Source organism: Marmota flaviventris, chromosome 14 (assembly GCF_047511675.1).
Source record: "Marmota flaviventris isolate mMarFla1 chromosome 14, mMarFla1.hap1, whole genome shotgun sequence".
Classification (NCBI taxonomy): Eukaryota; Metazoa; Chordata; class Mammalia; order Rodentia; family Sciuridae; genus Marmota; species Marmota flaviventris.
Window position 1 is genome coordinate 49,862,022 of NC_092511.1, and position 22,658 is coordinate 49,884,679.

Genomic DNA, 22,658 nt, shown 5'->3' on the forward strand with positions numbered 1-22,658 from the left:
CTCAGCAATTCTACTCTTAAGTATAAAAGCTAGGTAAACTCAAGTACATGTGTACTAGGATGCAACTTATAAGAATGTCTATGGCTTTCCTGTTGAAAGGATGGTTCCATTTTTATATAAAGTTCAAATCAGGCCCATCTAAATTCTAGTCTTAGAAGTAAAGATAACAATTACCTATGAGAAGGAAGAAGTTTTCTGTTAATGAGTATAAAAATTAAAACTTATTTAAAAGAAAATGAAAGTATTTCTATTCTAGGATAGATTCCAACTTCAAGGATTCACATTATATTATCTGTGTTTTCCTTTATAAGAAAGTTAACTAAAATGTAAGAAAAATGAAGGATTAAACATTGACTTTACCTAAATGTCCAACAAACTAAACAAGAGATAGACTGAATCACAAACTCACCAAAAAGAAATGTTTGTCAGCTAATGGAATATTGTTTATTTGAACACTCATAGTGAGAGTTATTAAAAGCTCTTCAGAAAATGTATATAGTGCATCTTATTTGCAAAATTATCTGGGTTAAATCATAAATACAATTTATTCAACAGAAGTTTCCTGTATATATATCTGCATTAAGAAAACTCTTTTGGAATCAATTCAGCATTCATACCTGGTTACTGATTTCCTCCCTAGAGCTTAATTGTACATGCCTATTTCTTTGATAGACAAATGGTTTCTGTGATGCTTTCAGAAATAAGAAAGTCTCACCCAAACACTGACGCATGACTTCTAATATCAATTTCTAATGACTATATACCAAATGAATATGAGATAATCAATATACATCATAATATCCTAGTTTTCACAGAAAGTTTAGCTCCTGGATATGAACTCAATTCTAAATATAAGCCATTTAACTTTACGATTCTCTATGCAAGAATAAAAGGGCTATCCTTGCTGACAGTTCTGCATCTATTTCATCGTTCCATTTCCTTTTGTATGCTTCATGACCACATTTAAATAAAAATCATTTTATTTTTCCCCACTCAAACTAGTTCCCCTCACATTTTCTGGGCTACTCTCAGTAACACATTAACAATCACTTCAGAGATTAAACTGAGATTTACACCAGAAAAAAAAAAATCAAGAGTTTCAACCAGACCCAATATTTCAACAGGTATTTATGTGTAGCTTGTAAATTATGATTTAATGAAAACAATATGGCTCTTTCATTTGCCACATACAGAAATATATATAACTTTTTAAAAAATAAAAACTGTCCTCTTCCTTCTGCAAGTACCTGCTCTGAGTGCTCTTGCTGTAGTTGCAGAGACTGCCATACTACCAGTTATCTCCCATTAATTGTTGAACAAAAGCTATAAGCAGAAAAAGGAAGCAGCACTGTGAAATGACCACCCAATATACAACTAAGGTCTTGCACATAAGTTTTATAAATGAGAGTGCCCAAATTAGTTGAAAAGTATTTGTCTCATTTTAAAAAAAAAAAACTGGATGACTTTGTATAATAAGTATAAGAACAAGAAGAAAGAGGCTTAGATTTTCTTAAGAAAAATGTCCCAGCTAAACATTTCCACCTGGAATGGGCTCTTATCTAGAAAACAGATCTCATCAGTTTGATACTATGTTAATATTAGTGAAGGAAAACAGATTCGGTTTTATTTAAAAGGAAAGATTTGTAAAAATAACTTTCAATACCAGAAACAGAACAAGCTAATTTTAAAAAGGAATAGCAGCTGAGCACTGAGATTATTCAACACTTATTAACAAACCTGATCTAAAACTATTTTGCTGATCCTGTCTTTTTTTAAAAGGAAGAAGTACTAGGATTATTTTTTAATAAAGAGTTTTCTGAGAAGTCAATAATGAGGTTAAATGTGTATAAATTTAGGCTAGCACTTGCCACCAGTCTCCTCCTCTTAAACATATCCATGACAAAAGGACATAGTTGAAAGCCTTATTGTACTCCCATCTCCAATTAAGGGACTTTATATCAAAATTCACACACACACACACACACCACAAACCCCAATCTTCCTAAGTTTCACACAGAAATGACTGGCAATTTCTGTATTTTAAGGTATATTCTCTAATATGGTATTTGACCCGAACTCTTCTGCAATGACAGTGGTCTATTAACAAAACCTGAACACAAATGTAGCAGGCAAGAGCTAAAAATATCATTTTAATTTTATTTGCAAAGTTATAATAAAGAATCACATGGGGCTGGGGTTGTGGCTCAGTGGTAGAACATTTGCCTAGCACATGTCGGGCGCTGGGTTCGATCCACAGCACCACATAAAAATAAAATAAAGGTAATATGTCTAACTACAACTATTATTTTTTTAAAAGGATCACAAAATAAACTGATGGTTTATCATCACTCTTGTTAAATTATTGTTCTTGTTAAAATATTACAAGAATTCTGGTTCTTTTTTTAAATCAAGGATCATTTTCCCAAGTTTGAGGATATTGCATCATTTGGAGACAGAGAAAAACAGTGAAGGTCAGAACCTGGGCTAAGTCTTTGATATAAACACAGAAACACAATAACCCACTTCTGAGAATTCAAATCCTGCCTCTGCTAGCTTTCAGCAATGTGACCTTGAACTTGAATTTCATCTCTAAAATGGGAATAAAAACACCATCTACTTCCAGGGGTTGTGAGGATTAAATTAGAGAGCACTGCAGCATTCTATGTCATGCAAATACCCAACATATGGTGGTGGCTTGTTTTCCTGAAAAAGGATGTAGTTGTTTTTTTTTTTTTTTGGTGGGTGGAGGGAATAGGACTTGAACTCAGAGGTACTAAACCACTGAGCCACCTCCCCAGCCCTATTTTGTATTTTATTTAGACACAGGGTTCTCACTGAGTTGCGTAGGGCCTTACTAAGTAGCAGAGGATGGCTTTGAACTCCAAGTCCTCCTGCCTCAGCATCCCAAACTGCTGGGATTATACCAATATGCCGAGATGAAAAAGGGTTTTATTTTGCTGCTCCTAAAACACAATGGTTATGTGGCTGTTCCACATAAAACCTAGCACTTTTTATATACATACACACATGTACATTTGCTATCATTATTATATACGATTGAAAGCAATCATAATTTGGTAGGTTAGAATTACTAAGTCTAAAACACAGTGGTAATATCAGAGAAAATAATGGTTGTTATGACTTCTCTAGGTGACAAGAAAAAAGAAAAAAAACCTGAAACACAAGAACCTAAATTAAAAGCTCACTTTTTTTTTTTTTAAATAGGCAATCTTTTTTTTTTTTTTTTTTAATATTTATTATTTAATTTTCGGCAGACACAACATCTTTATTTGTATGTGGTGCTGAGGATCGAACCCAGGCCGCACGCATGGCAGGCGAGCACGCTACTGCTTGAGCCACATCCCCAGCCCAAAGCTCACTTTTTTGAAATTTAGTCTACTAAGTCATAATACTAAAAATTAATGAGGAAAAAATGTTATAAAAGGCTCTCCACAGTTGGTAAACAGGAATGTGCTAATATGTTGCATTTAGTGGAGAAATATTTCTTTGTGGTTGTTGTTGTTGGGGGGTGCTGTTGTTGTTTTGTTTTTTTGGTACTGGGGTTTGAACCTAGGGGTGCATCCCCATCAATTCTTAGTTTTAAACTTTAAACAGGGTCTTGCTAAATTGCTTAGGGACTCACTAGATTGCTATGGCTGGCCTTGAAATTGTGAGCCTCCTACCTCAGCCTCCTAAATCCCTGGGATTACAAGCATGCACTAATATACCCAGTGCAAGAAGTTTTTAAGAAAAAAGATTTGTAGACAGGCATGGTGGCACATGCTTATAATCCTGGTGACTCAGTAACTGAGACAGGAGGATCCCAATCCTAATCCCAATCTCAACAATTTAGCAAAACCCTGTCTCAAAAAATAAAAATAACTGAGGATGTAGCTCAGTGGTAAAGTGCCCCTGGGTTCAATCTGTACAATCTGTAGTATTGTAAAGAATAAAAAGGATTTGTTTCAGCTTCTATTCTATTTATTCATATGCGGTGCTGAGGATTGATTCCCAGCACCTCACATGTGCTAGGTCTACCACTGAGCCCCAGTCCCTCTATTCTCTTTAATTCTGTTGTTACATTACCACTTCTTTTCCCTAGCCCCTTTTTGTATTTTATTTAGAGACAGGATCTCACTGAGTTACTTAGGGCTTCATTAAATTGCTGAGGCTGGCTTTGAACTCATGATCCTCCTGCTTCAAGCCTCCCAAGCCTCTGGGATTGCAGGCATGCAGCACTGTGCCCAGCCACATTACCATTTCTTACTATAAATTTTAAGGATGCCAAATGTTTTATCACAAGAATAAGAGCATATAAATTAAAACAAAAAAAATCAAGTTTTTAAGACTACCTCACGTTCCTAACATACTCTGCCAACACTGATGGACAAATGGCAGCAACCTCTTTGCTTCCTTGCTCTTTCCTCCACCGTACTTAGCTGGGCTCAGGCCCCCCCCAAATGGCAAAATTAGAAAGTAAATGTATGCATCTTTATGTATTTAAATATATGTCTGAATGCCCTGACAAACACATTCCTAGAATCCAATATACATTACTGTGGTAGTTTTAGAATTAGTCTTGCTTTGAGCCCTGCTTGACCTCAGCAACCCACTTCCAGAAACAAAAATCCTTGTTGCATGCTACAATGACCTCAAGAATTGGTTTCTTGTTTTTGTTGGGCTCCCTGTACCTGTACCCTGACAATGAGTTATTAGTTACTAGCAAGTTATTACTTGTTCTGGTTCCACAATAGCTGGACTTCTGATTGCCCATCTTAACCAGGTCTTGCATTTTACTTAGACTTTGACTCACTACATGACACTCATCCTTTCTCACTTGGTACTTACCAGATGTGTATCAAATAATAAAGTTCTGAATTTACACCCATGTCTAATCCCATGTTTCCTTTGATATAGCAGAGTTGCCTGTATTCATCATTCTGGGACCTCTGGGCCCTCAGTTTTGTTCATAAATGTGTAGGTGAGTAGTTAAGAAAAGGTAATGCCCTAGAAATAAATCAAAATGGCAAGAAATAATAAATACCTCTCTATAATAACACTGAGTGGAAATGTCTTCAACTTTCCAATTAAAAGACATAGACTGGCAGACTGGATTAAAAAGCAAGACTTAACCATATGTTGTCTACAAGAAACTCACGTCTCAGGTAAAGACATCCACAGGCTAGAAGTTAAAGGATGGAAAATGATATTCCATGCAAATGAAGTACAAAAGCAAACAAGAGTAGATGCCCTCATATCCAACAAAGTAGACTTCAAGCCAAAACTAATCAGAAGAGACAAAGACAGTCACTACATACTGGTAAAGGGAATAATCCAACATGAAAATATGTTGATGTGCTTATTACATAAACCAAACATTTCTCAACACACCTTTGTCATCAATAGATAGGTCATTGAGACATAACATCAGCAAAGATTCTTCAGACCTAAAAAACACTATAAATCATATATGGAATATACACTTTCTTCTCAACTGCTCATGAAACTTTCTCCAAAATAGACTATATGTTAGGACACAAAGCAAATCTTAGCAAATATAAATTTTTTTTTATATAATTCCTTGCATCTTATCTCATAACGGAATGAAACTTGAAATCAACAGCGAGAAAACCTATGTAAATACATGGACACTGAACAATGCACTTTTGAATGATGAATGAGCCACAGAAGAAATCAAGGTAGAAATTTAAAAATTTTTAGGAGCAAATAAGGATAGAGATACAACATATCAGAATCTCTGAGACACTATGAAGAAGAAAGTTTATAGCTATGAATTGCTACATTAAAAATCAGAAAGATCCCAGTGGCTCGAGAGGCTGAGGCAAGAGGATTTTGAGTTCAGCAATGGTGAGGCACTAAGCAACTCAGTGATACCCTATCTCTAAATAAAATATAAAATAGAACCAGGGATGTGGATCAGCAGTTGAGTGCCCCTGCGTTCAATCCTCAGAATTCCACCCCCCCAAAAAAAAAATCAGAAAGAGACCAAATAAGCAACCTAATCATGCAGCTCAAGACCCTAGAAAAACACGAGTAAGCCAATTCCAAAATAAGTAGAAGGAAGGAAATAATTAAGAGCCAAAATGAAATAAATAAAGAATTAGATAGATAGATAGATAGATAGAGGATCAATATAACAAAGAGTTACACTGAGAATCGCTTAACCAAACTAACCAAAAGAGAGGGAAGACCTAAATTAATAAAATTAGAGATGAAAAAGGAGATATCACCACAGATATCACTGAAATCCAGAGGTTCACTAGGAATTCCTTTGAAAACTTATATTCCAATAAATTAGAAAATCTTGAAGAAATGAGCAAATTTATGGACACAAATGACCTACCAAAATTCAACCAAGAGGTGGACTGGGGCTGTGGCTCAGCGGTAACGCACTTGCCTGGCATGTGTGAGGCACTGGGTTCAATTCTCAGCACCACATATGAATAAATAAAATAAAGGTTTATCAACAACTAAAAATATATTTTAAAAAAAATTCAACCAAGAGGTCTAAACAGACCAATAACAATGAGATTAAAAACCCTTAAAACAAAGAAAAGCCCAGGACCAGATGAATTCTGAGCTGAATTCCACTAGATCTTTAAAGAAGAATTAATCCCAATGCTCCTCAAATTATTTCATGAAAGAGAAAGAGGTAGAATACTTCTAATTCATTCTATGATATTAACATCATCCTGATACCAAAATCAGATAAGGACACATCAAGGAAAGAAAACTACAGACCAATATCCTTGACGAACATAAATGTAAAGATCTTTTATAAAATATTAGCAAATCATATTCAATAATACATTAAGACTATATATCATGATCAAGTTGGTTTCATTCCAGACATGCAAGGGTGATTCAACATACACAAATCAATAAATGTAATTCACCATATAAATAGAATCAAGGACAAAAATTATATGATCATCTCAAAAGATGCAGAAAAAGTCTTCAACAAAATTCAGCATCCATTCATGTTATACACAATGAAGAAACTAGGGATAGAAGGAGCCTACCTAATCATCAATCATAAAGCCTATATATGACAAACCCATGGCAAACATCATATTGAATGGGGGAAAATCTAAAGCATTTCCTCTATAATCAGGAATAAGACAAAGATATCCACTCTCACTACCCCTATTCAGTACTTAAATTTTTATCTAGAGCAATTAGGCAACAGAAGGACATAAAAGGGATACAAATAGGAAAAAAGAAGTAAAATTATCACTGTTTGCAGATACTATGATCCAATACTTAAAAGATCCAAAAAACTCCACCAGAAGACTGCTAGAGCTAATAAGCAAATTCAGCAAATAACAGGATATAAAAATCAATGCATTTTTCTATTCATAAATAATTAATCCACAAAAAGGCAGGAAAACAACTCCATTCACATAGTTTCAAAAATAAATAAAATACTGAGGAATAAATATACCCAAGAAGGTAAAAGACCCCTACAATGAAAATTATAGAACAAATTGAAAAAGACATAAGAAAATGCAAGGACCTACCATGTACAAAGATATGCAAAATTATTGTTAAATTTCCTCTGTAGAATTCCTAAAGCTCAGGAAATAATGCCAAGAATTAATAAATGGGATAACATCGAATTAAAAAGCTTCTACTCGGCAATGGAAACAATTAAGAGCCTGAACAGAGAACATAGATTCAGAATGGGTGAAAATCTTTGCCAGCTATTCTTCCATCAGGATTAATATCCAAAATATATTTTAAAAACTCAAAAAACTTAACACAAAATAAAACAAATAACCCAATCAACAAATGAGCATCTAAACAAATATTTCTATTGGTCAACAGACACATGAAAAAAAAAAGTTCAATATCTTTAGCAATGATGGAAATGCAAAACAAAAAAACTATGCTAAGATTTCAACTTATTCCAGTTAGAATGGCAATCATCAAGAAAATAAATAGTAACAAACACTGGCAAGGAAAAAGGAACTCATACACTGATGGTATGATTTTTAATTAGTATAACCATTATGGAAATCATCATGGAAATTCCTCAAAAGACTCCAAAGGGAACCACCATATGACCTTATACCACTCCTTAATATTTATCCAAAAGAATTAAAGTCAGCATACAATAGCAATACATACATACCCATGTTTACAGCAGTGCAATTCACAAATTATGGAACCAGCCAAGGTGCCCATCAACAGATAGATAAAGAGAATGTGGCATATATACACAATGGAGTTTTACTCAATTATTTAAAAAAAATGTCATTAGCAGGAAAATGGATACAACATGAGAGGAAGACAGAATCGGAAAGTTAAGGGTCATATGTTTTCTCTCACATGTGGAAGCTAGAGGGAGAAAAAAAAAAATCTCATGAAAACAGAAGGGATGCACACAGAGAAAGGGGACCAGGGAGAGGAGGAAGAAAGAAAGGAAAAAGGGAGGTTCTGAGAAATTAAAAGGATCAAATTATGCCATACACTGGTACGAATACATCACAATAAATTCCACTATTATATATAATTATAATGCAGCAATACATTTTTAAATAAATAATTTTTAAAAAGAATCCATGGAGTAGGAAAGATAATGCCCATGAAGCCAAGGTAGTTACATAAACAAAATACAGATGGAGAGATGGTACAGTTTAAAAAAAAAAAAAAAAAAGGAGCAGGAAGGTATACCTAAATTCCAATAAATGTGACACACTGGGCAAATCCCATAGCATCTATGAACTTTGGTTTCCTGGTCTTCAACTGGAGATGAATGAAATGATTAGACGAAGTGGTTCCTCTACATGAGGATTAAAAACATTTACCCACGTGTATCTTTCCAATCCACAGGTACCAGGGACCCATTAAACTTTCAGAAATTAAAAAGGGGTCAACTTAAACATAAAAGTTAGGAATTTCCAGACTCTCCCTCAGGCATTCTTGATAGGTATGAATGGCTTTACACTCAAAGTGGTGGCCTAACTAGGGCTCCAAGAAGTCATAACCATGTGGATATCATCAGTTTTTAAATAAGTTCCATAAAAAAGGTAGGGAGCCATCGTCTACATGATCACCAGGGTCTCCTAAAGATCTGTGATTTCCTGGTTCTAATAATGCAGACTTTCATGAACTGATACAGTCACGGGGCAAGCTCCTGGAGTTACTTTTCATAAAGAAGAAAGGCTTGGATTGCTGCATGGACACACTCATGTCCTGTGAAGCGTTTCAAAAGTTGCAGCTTGTGTGCTTAAAACATACTAAGATTACTATCCACACTGGACTTACTTATGTAGAATCTATTGAAAGATCCTTAAAGGAGCAGAGATAGTAATTTCTATAATTATGCATGTTTTTCGGTGCTTCATTCAACAATCTTGGAAAAATGCTTTGCATGGATAAATGGGTCATATAAAAATTAAAGTAAGTTCTAGACAAATAATCCAACCAAACATAGGGGTATAAATTCTGAAAACTCCTTAGTTAACTAGCTCAGAAAAGGCTTATACAATGAATAGAATGTGGATTGGTCTTAAATGGCAAGTGAGAGCCACGAGACTTAAGAAGGGTGCCTGTCAAGCAAAATAAAAATTGAGAATCCAAGGATATGGAGAAAAAACACACATACCCAATCAAAGCGTTGGGTTAATGAATGAAGACAGATAGCTCAGTCCTCATAAAACATAAACTCAAATGTGTTGCTCTATTTCTAGTCAAATTCTGATCAATGGAATAAAAACAGAAAAAAGTCCTTTAGAAAAAATAAGTCCATCAATTTATAACAGGACAAATTTTACTGGATTATTCAATTAAGAAAAAAAATCTAAAATTAACGGCTGTAAAATCAAGAGATCTCTAAGTACGTGCAAAATTTTGAATATGTATATTCTTAGGACAAGCAAATTCATCACTTTCTTCAGATTCTAAATGAGATCAATGATCCCAAACTGGTTAAGAACCTACAGATTTAATCCAAGTTTTTTGAGTACTCATTCGTCAGAAATTTTAAAGATAATTTCTTAAGTAAAAAATGTTACCACAAGGGTTGGGGTTGTGGCTCAGCAGTAGAGCACTCGTCTACACGTGCAAGGCCCTGGGTTCGATCCTCAGCATCACATAAAAAATAAATAAAATAAAGGTATTGTGTCCAATTACTTCTAAAAAATAAATATTTTTTTAAAAAAGTTACAACAGAAATGATACTATTTATATTTTTAGCTACTTTTCTAGGACTTTGTATAATTTGTAGTACTTAGTGCAAAACATGGATATATAAAATTATAATAAATGAAAGAAGAAAAGTTTGGATTTGACAACTAAAACTTCAACCATATCATATTGCATACTGAGAAGCAGGGTGTTTCATATAAGCAACATCTAAAAGACAGTACATCCATTTAAAGTCATTAGTCTGAGCAAAATATTTCCCACAGGCTACCCATGAAAGGCCAATAAACCAAACTGATAGTACAATATTGCCCTCTACTGGATTTAACTAGTAAGAATTAAGTCTCTAAAGCATTTAAGGACTTAATGGAATGCTCTTTTCCCACAAATGTGAATTTAGCCTAATATTAGCATAAGTCTGTGACATTCATTCTATAGTAATTTTTGTGTTGTGCTATGGTGTAGAAGTTTAGGGAAATCAACCATGAGTACACAAGGTAACAAAAAAAATTATACATTTTTTTCTACATAGGATTTTGGAGTTCAAAAAACTTAACATATATCTCTACAGAATAGTTTCTGTATAATTCCTTATAGATAAAAATTATTTCCCTCTCGATTCTATCCCAACAAGGAAAGAGAGAATTTATTGGGGGAAGGGGTGCTGGGAATTGATCTCAATGGCACTCAACAACTGAGCCACATCTCTAGCCCTATTTTGTATTTTCTTTAGAGACAGGGTCTCACCAAGTTGTTAAATGCTTTGCTTTTGCTGAGGCTGGCTTTGAACTCTCAATCCTCCTACCTCAGCCTCCTGAACCACTAGGATTACAGGTGTGCACACAGCGGAAAGAGGGATTTTAAGGAAATCCACTCCTCTACTCATCCTTGTTTCTCTCTCCTTTTAATCTCCATTTGATAATGTTCAGCAACATTTCACTCTCATCATACATCTTAACGTAGGTATATAACTTCTTGCCATATCATATATTACAGCTTTCCTTCTCACAAATATGGGCCTTATAAAGACTTATCCTTCCACTGTCACATTCAAAAGGTTAGCTCAAACCCAGAAAGTTACCATGACAGTCATGAGATATCTGCTTTTCTCCATTATAATTTCAACTTTATCATTTAAATTTTGTGTGCCATTATAAACTTTGGAGACACTAAGCATAAGGTCCGGATACTTTCCACACTGTTGTATTCTGTGACCTCTAAATACTGCCTCTGTTTATTTTGCTTACCATGGCTTACTTGCTGTCTTATAGTGTTTCATCAAATTATTTGCTTGTTTTTCTCCTCTTAAGCAGTTTTCAGTTTAAAGCTGTCCTGACCACATCGCTTATTCCTGAGAAAACACTTTGAGGAGATGTACTCTAAATCTCCTTCCATATTCTTCCAAACTCAGTGAAAAAATAATGATAATTACACTAACTGCTGTCTTTTTCCTTAAACTTTTAAATTAATGTTTAAATGAAGATAAATAAAAACTATGGCTTATAATCAGAAATAGGATTGTTAAGAGTTTTATATTTTAAAAATATTTTACTTGGGGCTGGGGATGTGGCTCAAGCAGTGGCGCGCTCGCCTGGCATGCGTGCGGCCCGGGTTCGATCCTCAGCACCACATACAAAGATGTTGTGTCTGCCAAAAACTAAAAAAAAAAAATAAATAAATATTAAAAAAATTCTCTCTCTCTCACTCTCACTTAAAAAAAAAATTTAAAAAAATATTTTACTTGAGGTCACTCCTTTCCTTGGTCCTTCTGTAAGCAGAAATAAAACAAATACTACCATATTGATAAAATTTTTGCTTTCAAATCAATATATCAGTGATCATAATTTAGTTCTTAGAAATGGAAAAAATCAAATCTTTAAATTGACTCAATTGTATATTCCACACTGAATGATGAGATAACCGCACCAATCAATTTCATGTATATTGACATGTTTATTCTATATAAAACAAGCAAGTTCTAAGTTAAAATATTTAAAAGATCTAAGCTCAAAGCCATAATATAGAATAAAGAAGTCACAGAATTTATATTCAAAATGCAAGACTATTCTGAGGACATGAATAATTAAATTGGGATATGTAAAAAATTAAATATAAATTTTATATATAATTTTATAATTTTATATAAATTAAATATAAATTAAATTTTTATTTTTAATAAAAAATATTAAAAAGCCGGGAGCAGTGACGCAAGCCTGTAATCCCAGGAGCTCAGGATACTGGGGCAGGAAGATTGAAAGTTTAAAGCCAGTCTCAGTAAAAGCAAGGTGCTTAGCAGCTCAGTGAGATCCTGTCTCTAAATAAAAATACAAAATAGGGCTGGGATGGGGCTCAGTGGCCGAGTGCACCTGAGTTCAATTCCCAGTACTCAAAAAATATATATTTTAAAGAGTAATTTATTTTAAGTCTGGCTTGCACAGCATATCTGAACTCCAAAGAAGTATAAAAGATGGCAAGAAAAGAAAATAACAGCCAGGCCAGGTGGTGCATGCCCATAATTCCAGCGGCTCAGGAGGCTAAGGCAGGAGGATCGAGAGTTCAAAGCTAGTGAGACCCTGTCTCTAAATAAAATACAAAATAGGGCCTGGGATATAGCTCAGGGGTTGAGTGCCCCTGAGTTTAATCCCCGATACAACCCAAAAAATCCAGTAACAACATATAATAATAAAAGAAAATTCAAAAATGAACCATGAAACATAATTTTCTGAAGAAATATGAGACACAAAGAGTACATTGCATTTAAAGCCTTATACTTCGAAATAATGGTTATTCTTAAACGAATAGATAAAATGTTACCTAGTAACAGAAATGAAAACACTTCATACAAAGTTATAGAAACATATTAATTCTCCAATAAATGGAATAGTCAGGTTTCTGCTAAACAGTTTATTGGCTAAAATCAGTTACAAAAAGTAAGCAGAATAATTCTGTTTTTTAAGGACAGCATCTCTTATTTTTTTTAATATTTATTTTTTTAATTGTAGTTGGACACAATACCTTTATTTTAATATGGTGCTGAGGATTGAACCCAGGGCATCTCATGCCCTAAGCAAGCACTCTACTGCTGAGCCACAACCCCAGGCCAGCATCATCTTCTATTTTTAATATGAAATATAAATACCTCACAAGTATTTGATAAATATTAAATTAATATTGTTCAAATGATAAATGGATACCCATGATTTTAATGTACAAATATAAACCTTAAGAAGTTTATATTTTGTAGTAAAATACATAACCACATATGGAAAATATACTTCATATTCCTATTTTTGTTCTGCAAACACTGCAACTTTTGTGAGTCATTTTGCTTTTGGAAGTCTGTTTCTCTCTACCAAAACTGGACCTGAGTTGTCTATCACTGAGAAATACTTAAACGACTGGCAAGAAAATAATTCTGTTTATAAACCTCAGGAAATCGTCATCAACCCCTTTGTTCTTCCATTTGCTAAGTTATCTTGTCATCAAGATATACTACTTAAAATTATTCTCTTCTTTCTCACTTCCCAGCTCTTATCATTCTATCCATCCTAAATAAGTCTTAATTTAATCTTTGGCCTTTTTGTGACTAACAAACATGCTCAAAGAAAGTGATATAGTATAAGATGTAATATTTTGGTGACACTTTGGGATTCTTAGGGAAAGACACTTCAAAAATGTAAATGGGTATGTTTAGAAACTCATTACAGAAATCTTTATACAATATTTAATAGTATTAACAAAGACAGGTTTTTTGCTAACAAAGAAAAAAGTTTATATATGAAGCTATTTTTCTCCTTTTCATCAATGACTATATAAGGTGCTACCTTTTTATACTTTTAGACTCCAGAGAATAAGAAAATTCATCATAATTGAAATGACCCTTACCCTAAGAATATTATAACATTCTTATATCTACCTTAAAGAATCTCTGGAGTCCAGGGTCAAATGTCTTTCTCTATTTTGCCTCACACAAACTTAATGCTCAATAAATATTTATTTTTGAATAAGGATCTTTAAAAATATAAAGTACAGGGGGCTGTGGGTGTAGCTCTGTGATAGAGCATGTGCTTAGCATGCATAAGGCCCTGGGTTCCATCCTCAGCTTTAAAAAAAAAAAAGGCAGTCTTGGCATTAATAAACTAAATTAAATCAATAAATTCTTTTTTATTTATCTACTCAACAAATATAAAATCTTTCAATCATTCAAGAAGTACACAAAATTTGTTAAACATAATAGGGTAAGGAATATTTTCACATTCCTATTTTAAGAAATTCCTAGCATGCATTTTACATGTAGCATTATGTATGAAAAAGAACTTACCTCTCTTACAGAGAGCTGTGGTGGGAAGGAGACTGAAAATACCAAGTTTGTGAATTCAAATCCAGAGGCCTCAACCTTTTGACACACCTAAAAAAGTATTACATTTATGTAAATTCCCAAGAATAGCTAAAAATTTTAAATTTCATAACATGAATTTCTAGTCTAGGAAAAGACACTGCAAAATTTCAAAACTCACACTTTGGGGCTGGGGATTTAGGTTGAGTGGTAGAGGACCTTTCCTAGCATGCACCAGGGCCTGGTTAAATGCTTAGCACCACAAAAGAAAAAAACATACATCTCTCTCTCTCTCTCTCTCTCTCTCACTCTCTCTCACACACACACACACACACACACACACACACACACACACAGAGTGGGGAACTCTTATAAACCTTCTGAAATTAAATATTTGCTATCACCCTCAAGATAAGTGTCATAAAGTACCAAAACAGCCAGGAGTGACGCCTGCAGAACAATCCGATGAATGTCAAAATAGTTTTCTGTTAGGTCATCTCATAATTTTAAATATTTTCAAATAAAATAAAGCCAACTATAGTGCTCTTGACAGCAAGAAACAAAAGGCAACACCACATCCAGTAATTAATCATTTTCAAGGCTGTAACACTTGTTTTTTCTAGGTAATGTTAGCTATGACTAAGAAAGAACTTTTCTCCAACTCCTGAACTATGTTAAAAGCAAAGGAAAACAAAATGCTATATTTTTCTTCAATTGAATATCACTAATGACTGAAAAATAAGGATATAAATTCCATTAATTTTCAAATATGTTGATGCAAAGGAATGTCAGAATAGCAGGCTTTTCTTTTTCTATTTTAATACCAGAGATTGAACCCAGGATGCTTACCCACTGAGCCACATTTTCAGCTTTTTATTATTTTGAGATAGGGTCTCACTAAGTAGCTTAGGGCTTGGCTAAGTTGCTGAGGCTGGCTTTGAACTTGCAATTCTCCTGCCTCAGCCTCCCAAAAGACAAGGGATTACAGGCCTATACCAGCAAGTATAGTAGGCTCTTCAAAAAAAAAATTTTTTTTTTAATATTTTAGTGGTTCATTCATGTGAAACAAGTTAAAATAACAGCACCATTCCTTTCCATACAAGAATTCTAAGCTTAGGGGCTGGGGTTGTGGCTCAGCCGTAGAGCACTCGCCTAGCACGTGCTAGGCGCTGGGTTCAATCCTCAGCACCACATAACAATAAATAAAATAAAGATATTGTGACCAACTACAAAAAAAAAAAAAGAATTCTAAGCCTTAAAACTGAAAATCTACATAATTATCCCTATAATAAGAAACAAATCATTTACCTTTTTAATGAACTCTTTCTCACAGAATTCTTGAAGAATTCCTAGGCAAACATTGCATACATTTACATTTAAATTTGAGTTTGGGGAAGCAATGCTCCCATCTTCAATAACAGAGATCTTGTTCTCCCCATTTTGACTCGGATTATCAATCCCATCTTCCAGTTCTTGAAGCCGAATTTTCTTGAGAGGTGGGTTTGGAACTTCCAAAATTAATTCATCTTTTTCAGCTTTCAGAAATTTCTGTATATCATTAAGCAACTCCTGAAAAGTTAATAAAATAAAATAAAGGAATGACCCTTTTATGATGTCCTTAAGGAGTTCTGGATAAGATGAAGCAAGAAAACGTAAGTGAAAATTATAGCAGATCAAGTTATATAGATCAAATTATAGCAGTGTACATAGATTGTACACTGTTGATTTACATCAATTCTAAAGCAATTATTTTATTAACCAGCATTGGCTTTCTAAGGAATTTAAGAAAAACTTATATATAATTTATATATTTATATGTGTAAATATCAAGAGTCCCATATATCAGATAACCTAAAACCCTAAATCTTAGGCAAAAAGGCTCCATTAACAAATTTACTAATTTGGTCAGTAGTTCTTTCTTGTAAGAGTATTCACTACCTAATTTCAATAAAAACAAACTTGAATTCTAATTATTAATATTATATAAAAATACAAACAGAGCTGGGGATGTAGCTGAGTGGTAGAGTACCTCCTCAGCATGTAGAAGGCCCTAGGTTTGAATCCCAACACTTCATCTTCAAATAAAAAGAAGAAAATACAAAGTGAGTTTCCATCTTCCATAATCTCACAAACATGAAAACCTCACAAGTACAATATTTGTTTAATATGAAATTTGATCATTTAGACATAGAAGTCTATTAATTAAAAAAAAAAGAAGAACAATTTTGAGACAACTTACTAACAAAGGACAGAGATGCTGGCAGTGCTGAAATTAGGCACCATAATTTCAAACCATACGTAAACATTAATTGAAAGAAACTCTCTCTATATTCTGGTTTGCTTAATTTCGTGTATTAGAATGTAAAAACTAGCATTCCTTTTAAAATATTCTCATACTTCAGATAGTCTACTCATGGAAATAGTCAGAGAATGTTTACTATTTCTTCATTAGGTTTTATTATTTAGTTGTTGAAGAATATCTTTATGAAATTCATTCAGATTACACTACTGACTCTAAAGGGAAAAATCTTTCAAATTAATTGATTTCATTGCAACATTAGTTAATTCTGTTTCAACATGGAAATACTCATATACACAGCACACATAAGTATATTATGACCCACAAAAATGTTTATTACTTACTATCTATAATGTCAGCATAACATAGTACATGTATATGTACACAGGCCTATATACCTATGAATGTAACAAATCAAAATTTAAAAACACTTAAAAATAGTTTTCAAATGTTTTGTATATTTACATAAAATGATATGAGCAAAAGTTGGCAACACTTGGTATCTTCATATAATATACATTGTGAATCTTATGACATGTATAATGTGTCTGAAAAAAATGTATACAGAAGGTTACCCAAAACCAGTCACCTTGTATATAAATGAATATATGCATATATATTGATCATCACAGAATATGTGCCACTTTCAGTTTTCAAAGTTTTTTCACATACTTTATTAGATATTGTCCCTTAATATCCTGTGAGGTAGATGTTATCATCATTCCCATTTACAGAAGAGTAAAGTGAAGCTGGAAAGCAGTGGAACTGGGATTCAAATCCATTTCTTCTAGCTCCAAATCCTAGGCTTTGGACTCTGACACAGACTGTTCAAATCCTAGCTTGCTCACTTAATAGCTGTGTAACTTTGGACAGGTTGTTTAACCTCTCTGTGCCTCAGTTTCTTCATCTGAAAATAGAGACAATCATAGTATGTACTTACCTAATAAGTTATTACTGGGATTACGTAAGAACTTGATATATAGTAATGCTAAGTGAATAATGAGCATTATATTTTCTAAAATAATAGGAACAACAAATATAGAAGAAAAATGAAGGTGATTGTTAATTGCTGGACAGGTTTTTAAATTTTAAGAAACTGAGGATGTATGTATATGAGTGTGTGTGTATATTTACACACATACTGTTACTATCTCTGAAAAGAATGTCAAAATATATTCGTCAAACATATTTCACAAACATATTTTATGTGAAAGTATCCCATTAAATGACAAAGTTCTGCTTATTACCATAAATGTCAAAGATCTCTACACATTACTTTTGTTGTAATTAATAGAATAATGATGACAACAAGCATTTACTTCTACAGTGTTCAAATACAGTCATACACCATAGAATGTTTCCATCAACAAAGGATTGCATATACAAATGATTGTCCCTGAAGACTGTGTTGCCTAGTGATATCATAGCCATCTTAGTTTGTAAGAGTATACTCTAAATATTTGTACAAGCACAAAATCACCTAAGGTCACATCTCTCAGAATGCATCCCCTTTGTTAGGCAATATAAGATTTCAGCTATTTAGAAATATGACTGGAAATATTGATAAAAGGCAAAAAAAAAAAAAATGCTTCCACTTAAGAGAAGTCTGAACTACAATCCTTTCATGTCACATCTTACTAATACCTGGTGAGAAGCAATATTTTGTGATATTATATTGAGATAACTTTTAGGAAAGGTGTACATAAACACTCAGTGTACCAGAGTATTCCTCCACAAAGATCCCTCTACACTAAATGTTAAATAATCACTCAAGAAGCAATTCCTAGGGAACAAAAATTCCTATAATTGCTTAAGAAAAAAATCCTAGACTAATTTTTAAGGTAATGACAAGTCCAAAATTATAATTATCAGTCGTTATTTTATTAGCAAATTTTTATTTAATGAAGAATTATGGATACTTTCCCTCAAAGGTATCGGCATTCCTTTTAAAATACAGAAAATCTTTCTTATCTTAAAAAAAATGGAAATACCTCATATGAATGTTTGTATGGTGCATGAAAATCCACGCCACAGAATCTGAAGATACATCTTGGACAGGTGCCAGTACCGAACAACAACTGAGCCACAAGCTTATTTTCCTCAGTCAGTGGAAACATGCTTAATTATAACTGGAAAGAAAGAAAAGAAAAAATAACAAGCAGTTTCAGTATTTTACTGTCACAGACAAGTATGCTATCACCCTTAGAAATTAAAACTATTTTTTATGTGTTTTATGCTCTCCCTTTTCATTATATGTAAATTCTAAAATACTAACTTGAAGGAAATTTGTAAGATGGCAAGAAGCCCAATGTGATGGCTCTTGCCTAGTCCCAGCTACTGTAAAGGCTGAAAAAGGAGGATCCGTTGAGTTCATGAGTTCAAGGCCAGCCTGGGAAATATAGCAAGACCCCACGCAAAAAAAAAAAAAAAAAGGATCAAATATGTTTCTAATTATCAAGAAATTTGGGGTTAGCATTCTGGATTATGATAAAGTGTGTCATTATAAGTAAGTCAATCAAAAAAAACTAAGAATAACTGTTTCCTTTTTTTTTTTTTTTAATGCTTCTGGGGATTGAACTCAGGTCCTGGTGCATGCTAGGCAAGCACTCTACCACTGAGCTACATGCCCCACCACCACCACTCTTTTTATTTTGAGACAAGGTATCACCAAGTTACCAAGGCTAGCCTCTGACTTTAGATCCTCTTGCCTCAGCCTCCTGAGTCGCTGGGATTACAGGCATGTACCACTCAGTACTATTTGAGAACAAAGTAGCTAATTCATTAAACTTTTAAATTAAAAATGAGTTTGCTAAGAAAAAATTCAGATCAGTCTACATTATATATATTTGGCTACCCTTAATGATAGTTTAGCAATCAAGTATTAAGACAAATTGATCAGGATGTCCAAAAACATCAACTTTATTTTGATGCTATAACAGCTAAATGTCAACTAGTGGTCAGCAAAATGAAAACAAATTCCTCCTTTCATCCATAAGTAAAACCTCCAAGGGGTACCAAAAATGCAAAATTACCTAATCACTGTATGTTTGGTAAAAATAAATATGATTAGTGAATCAGTCTATATCACTTTTAAAATGATGAACTAGTTAGCAGGGCATGGTCACACACACCTGTACTCTCAGGGATTTGGGAGGCTGAGGTAGGAAGATCCCAAGTTTGAAGCCAGCCTCAGCAATTTAGCAAGACTGTCTCAAAATAATAATAAAAAGAACCTAGATTGCAGCTCAGTAGTAAAGCACCCCTGGATTCAATCCACATACGCAGGGCTTTGCACATACCATGCAAGTGCTCTACCAATGCGCTATATTCCCAGCCCATGAACTAGTGATATTTTATGATATAATGAATTTATGGCAATGTGGAATGGTATAACTACGGTCATTTAGATAAGACCACAGAACCTTTTGATTTGTATAATTTTGTAGTTCAAATAAACTTGATAAAAATATGTAGGAGAATGAAGTACTTACCAACAACATACTATGGAGATACAAGACTTATAATTAGTGTGCTTTACAACCCTTTAAAACTCACTACTTATTTACAAGTCTCTATATGTTTGTGGCTACTAATCAAGAGAAGTTGATTCTTAACATAAAATAACAAGGGAAACAGTTATATAATTCTGAAGATCTCTTCACTATAAAAAGCAGTTCAGCAGCCACATTACAAAAAACATATTGCTTCTGCATAGGTTCTAACTCATGAATATGTGAGTTTTCAGGAAGAAGACGAGAAGACAGGCTTGTCTGGACACATGATTGAAAACTTTCAGACATCAGGACTGGTAAATACTTATTCAGGGTTACCTAAGTAAATCTGAGCTCCAGGGTACTTTCAAGAAAGTACTTCAAATGTGGGGAGAACAGCCTCTTAAAAAAATGAAACTGTGGGGGCTGGGGTCGTGGCTCAAATGGTAGAGTACTGGCCTCGCATGTATGAGGCACTGGGTTCGAGGCACTGGGTTCAATCCTCAGCACCACATAAAAACAAACAAAATAAAGATATTGTATCCACCTAAAAATAAAAATAAAATTTTAAAAAAGAAACTGTGTAGTTAAATCAATATTCTTTACAAGGATCAGAATCCCTTACCCCAGCCCACTGAGTCTGTTTGATGCTAAGAAGGGACTGGGATTCTGTGAGGGCCTGAATATAAACATTTAAAGTGCATCCCTCAGGCTACCCTCACAGAGAAACTGTTTCTGTCTAACCCATTATTTTTTTTCTCCTCTTTTCCATTAATTCAAAAAGAGAAACAAATACACTTTCTTCAGTAGGTGCTTTATAAAGACACGTCCTACTGAAGCTTTTCTTGGGCACTCACATAGCTACATTTAGATTTTTTTCTCTCTCCTTTTGGCTTAAAGACTGAATGTTATTTCTCCAATAAGTTCACTTAGAATAAAGGTATCATGCTGTCAGCAAATGACACATTACGATCACCTGGCTCTAGAAGTTCCCAAACCTGTTTAGAATTACAAAACCTCCTGTCCTGAATAATTTGAAGTCTAAAAAACGCTCAAGAAAAAAACTCGAGTATATGTTAATAATTAAGCTATGATTTACAAACCTCTTAACAACATTCTCATCTAGCAATATCTAACGACTTCTCGAGCCCATTAAAAGAAGGAAATATGCCTTAAATTTGGTTATTTCTTCTTAATATAATGAAATGATAGGATTTCAAAAGAAACCAGTTGTGCTATATTAGATTATTTTTGAAAACAAGCCCGGAAGAAAGCGTCTCACGCTGAAAGTTTTCCAGTATTAGTTGCCGTTGTTAGGATTCTTGCTTTTTGTTTACCTATTTGTTTTACAGGGAAAGGGGAAGGGGGAATAAAACCCCTCTGGAACAAGTTGCAACAGAACCGCCTCCCACGTGTCAGAATCCCTTCTCCACCAGCCAACCATAACCAGACCAGTCTCTAATTTAATAAAGAGACTTTCTTCTCATCTCTTGGACGATTACAAAAACCTTTTACCGAACAGGAGGGAAGGAACAGGATATGAGAAAACCTACCAAAATGATCACACCTGTCTTACACCACGAGATCTTTTAAAATTAGTTTCCATACACACAAATGTCACTCCTCGGTGGTGTGGGGATGCGGATTTCTAGGGAAGGAGGTGTTCAAGACTTCAGTGAGCAGCAGACAAACTCAGCTATGGACTCTAACTTGGGATACTGGAAATTTCACCCCCACGGTCCTGGAGTCTGTTTTGGCCAACTAAGCCCTTACCCTCTTCGCTCAGGTCCAAGAAACTTCCATTCACCCTTCCCAATAAAGCCACTCAAGCGGTAGGGAAACGAGCCCTTCTAGGGACACCTCTCTAGCACCGGGTCCGCAGCCCCTCACCTCAGACCTCCCAGCCTTACCTTCTCCCAAGATCCTGGAGCCTAATATTTAACCCCTTCCGGCCCTCAGAGGGAACCGGGAAGACTAAAGACAACGCACCTATTGCGCTTTAGCAATTCTGTTCCCCGAGGAAACCAGAGCTTTAGAACGAAAGTACCAGGCCTCTCTGGAGAGGAATGAGTGAACTTCTCCCCCGTTTGTTTATAGGGAAATCTGCAACACTGCTGGCTTACAGCCTCACACCCTACCTCCCTCACTACTGCAAAAGTGCGTGGGACTTCACACCCAGCGGGAGAGGTCCAGTCCCAGAGAAGCTTTCGTGGGACTTTGCATCTAGAACAGTGTAGCCGCTACCAGAAATATCGATGAACACTTACTCCTCAATTTTAGAACAGAAACTCTTTGTAGGGTAAACAAAAAGATGGTGTTTCTTCCCATGATCTAGTGGTATCCGCCTGCCCTCTAGTCGCAC

At 34.4% G+C, this 22,658-nt stretch overlaps 1 protein-coding gene across 4 annotated transcripts in view; it reads right to left on the reverse strand.

The window, feature by feature from the left end:
• Positions 1-22,649, reverse strand: part of Pus10 (pseudouridine synthase 10) — an 84,042-nt gene extending 61,393 nt beyond the window's left edge. The window contains exons 1-5 of one of the 4 annotated variants that reach the window (XM_027934605.2): positions 22,286-22,500; positions 21,850-21,944; positions 18,797-18,934; positions 15,815-16,075; positions 14,492-14,578 (exon numbers count right to left, since the gene is read on the reverse strand). In XM_027934605.2, coding sequence (XP_027790406.1) covers positions 14,492-14,578; positions 15,815-16,075; positions 18,797-18,922 — 474 coding nt within the window. In that variant the 5' untranslated portion in view covers positions 18,923-18,934; positions 21,850-21,944; positions 22,286-22,500. Of the gene's footprint in view, positions 1-14,491; positions 14,579-15,814; positions 16,076-18,796; positions 18,935-21,849; positions 21,945-22,206; positions 22,501-22,563 lie in introns of those variants that run through there. The other 3 variants (XM_071601605.1, XM_071601604.1, XM_071601603.1) reach the window with 3 other exon arrangements.
• Between the last annotated feature and the right edge of the window lie 9 nt (positions 22,650-22,658).